The 1,358-nt window shown below is 64.9% G+C and overlaps 1 protein-coding gene across 1 annotated transcript in view; it reads right to left on the bottom strand.

The window, feature by feature from the left end:
* Positions 1-1,096: 1,096 nt before the first annotated feature.
* The window catches only part of SDHAF1 (succinate dehydrogenase complex assembly factor 1), a 1,705-nt gene continuing 1,443 nt past the window's right edge, over positions 1,097-1,358 (bottom strand). Inside the window, exon 3 of the mRNA XM_014524137.2 lies at positions 1,097-1,164. Within this exon, the coding sequence (XP_014379623.1) occupies positions 1,097-1,164 (68 nt within the window). The remainder of the gene's footprint in view (positions 1,165-1,358) is intronic.

Here is a 1,358-nt window from a genome sequence, read left to right as displayed (position 1 = left end):
ATTGACACTTTGTCCCCCTGAGCCCTTAGCCACAGGGCCACGAACCCTCCCTGCCGGCAGGGAAACCGAGGAACGGCGTGAGATCACGCACATGCGGAGGCAGAGCTGGGTGCGGGACCCTGGAGCCCGGTCTGAGCCCACACCAAGCAAGCGCTCCGAGAAGAGAAGCCAGGAGTGCGGGCGCATAGCCCGAGCTCTATCCGCTAACCCCCCGCCCAGCGCAGCCCCCGCGGCCCAGCCCGGCCCCTCCTGGTACCTGTGGCGCTGCCGGCTGGGAGCTTCCGGCTGCGCTGGAACGGCCTGAACTTTGCCCCCTCGCAGGGTTGGGCCCCGCGGCGGGGCGGGAGCCCCGAGGCAAATCACGAACGCCCAGCGACAGGGTTCAGTCCTGGCTCAGGCGGGAGCACGGAGACCTTTCCGCTCCATTTACTGCTCCCTGCCCCATCTGATCTGCTGCCCGGCTTTCTGCTTCCTTCCCTGCACCTCCAGACCTATGTGCTGCTCTTCCTGCTCCTTGGCCCATCTGCCACTCTGCTCCCTGCCCAGTGCCCCCATCCACCACTCTGCTTTCTGCTCCCCCTCCACCTGCAGAGCAGCTGATGGGGCTGGGGGCACAAGGCAGGGAGCAGAAAGCAGAGCAGCAGCTTTGACATGGATGAGCAGCAGAAACCAATCTGCTGCTCTGCTTTCTGCTCCCTGCCTTGTGTCCCCAGTCCCCTTGGCTGCTCTGCTATCTGCTCCCCGCCCGGTGTCCAATCTACCTGCCCTGGGCCCCCAGACTCTCGCCCTGCTCCCTGGCCCATCTGCCACTTGGCTGCTCGTTCCCTGCCCTGTGCCCGCAGCTCCAGCTGCTGCTCTGCTCTCTCACTCACGCTGCCCCCTCCCAGCCCGCTGTGCACCAGGATCGGGGCCCCGGGACCAGGCACCAGCCCCTTTCTCCCCCTGCATGCTGGGATTGGAGCTTGGGGTGGGGGCAACACTGCCCCCTCCCACAGCAGGATTGCCTGGGACCAGGTGCTGGTCCTGACCGGCTGCATGCAGCACGCGGAGACATGGGGCTGGGAGATACGGTAGCAGGGCGTGGGGGACCCGATTTCTATCCCGTGGGGTGGGCAAACGGTGCTGTGGGCTGGACGTGGCCTGCAGGCCAGAGGTCGAGCACCACTGCCCAAAAGGGGGCCAAGGGATAGGGCAACGGGCACAGGTCATGCCTCAGTTTCCCTGCTCCACTGCCCAAGGGACGGTTCAATCAGAGACACGGGTGGAAATCCAGATAATTGAACTTGAACTGTATAAAACGAAGGCAGGGGGGTGTGAGTTGGGAACACGCTTGTCCTGCGAGGATGGACTTGGAGGAC

Source organism: Alligator sinensis, unplaced genomic scaffold, assembly GCF_000455745.1.
Source record: "Alligator sinensis unplaced genomic scaffold, ASM45574v1 scaffold107_3, whole genome shotgun sequence".
In the NCBI taxonomy this organism is placed as follows: domain Eukaryota; kingdom Metazoa; phylum Chordata; order Crocodylia; family Alligatoridae; genus Alligator; species Alligator sinensis.
The sequence above is the reverse complement of the archived record's forward strand: the minus strand, read 5'-3'. Positions and strand labels throughout refer to the sequence as shown.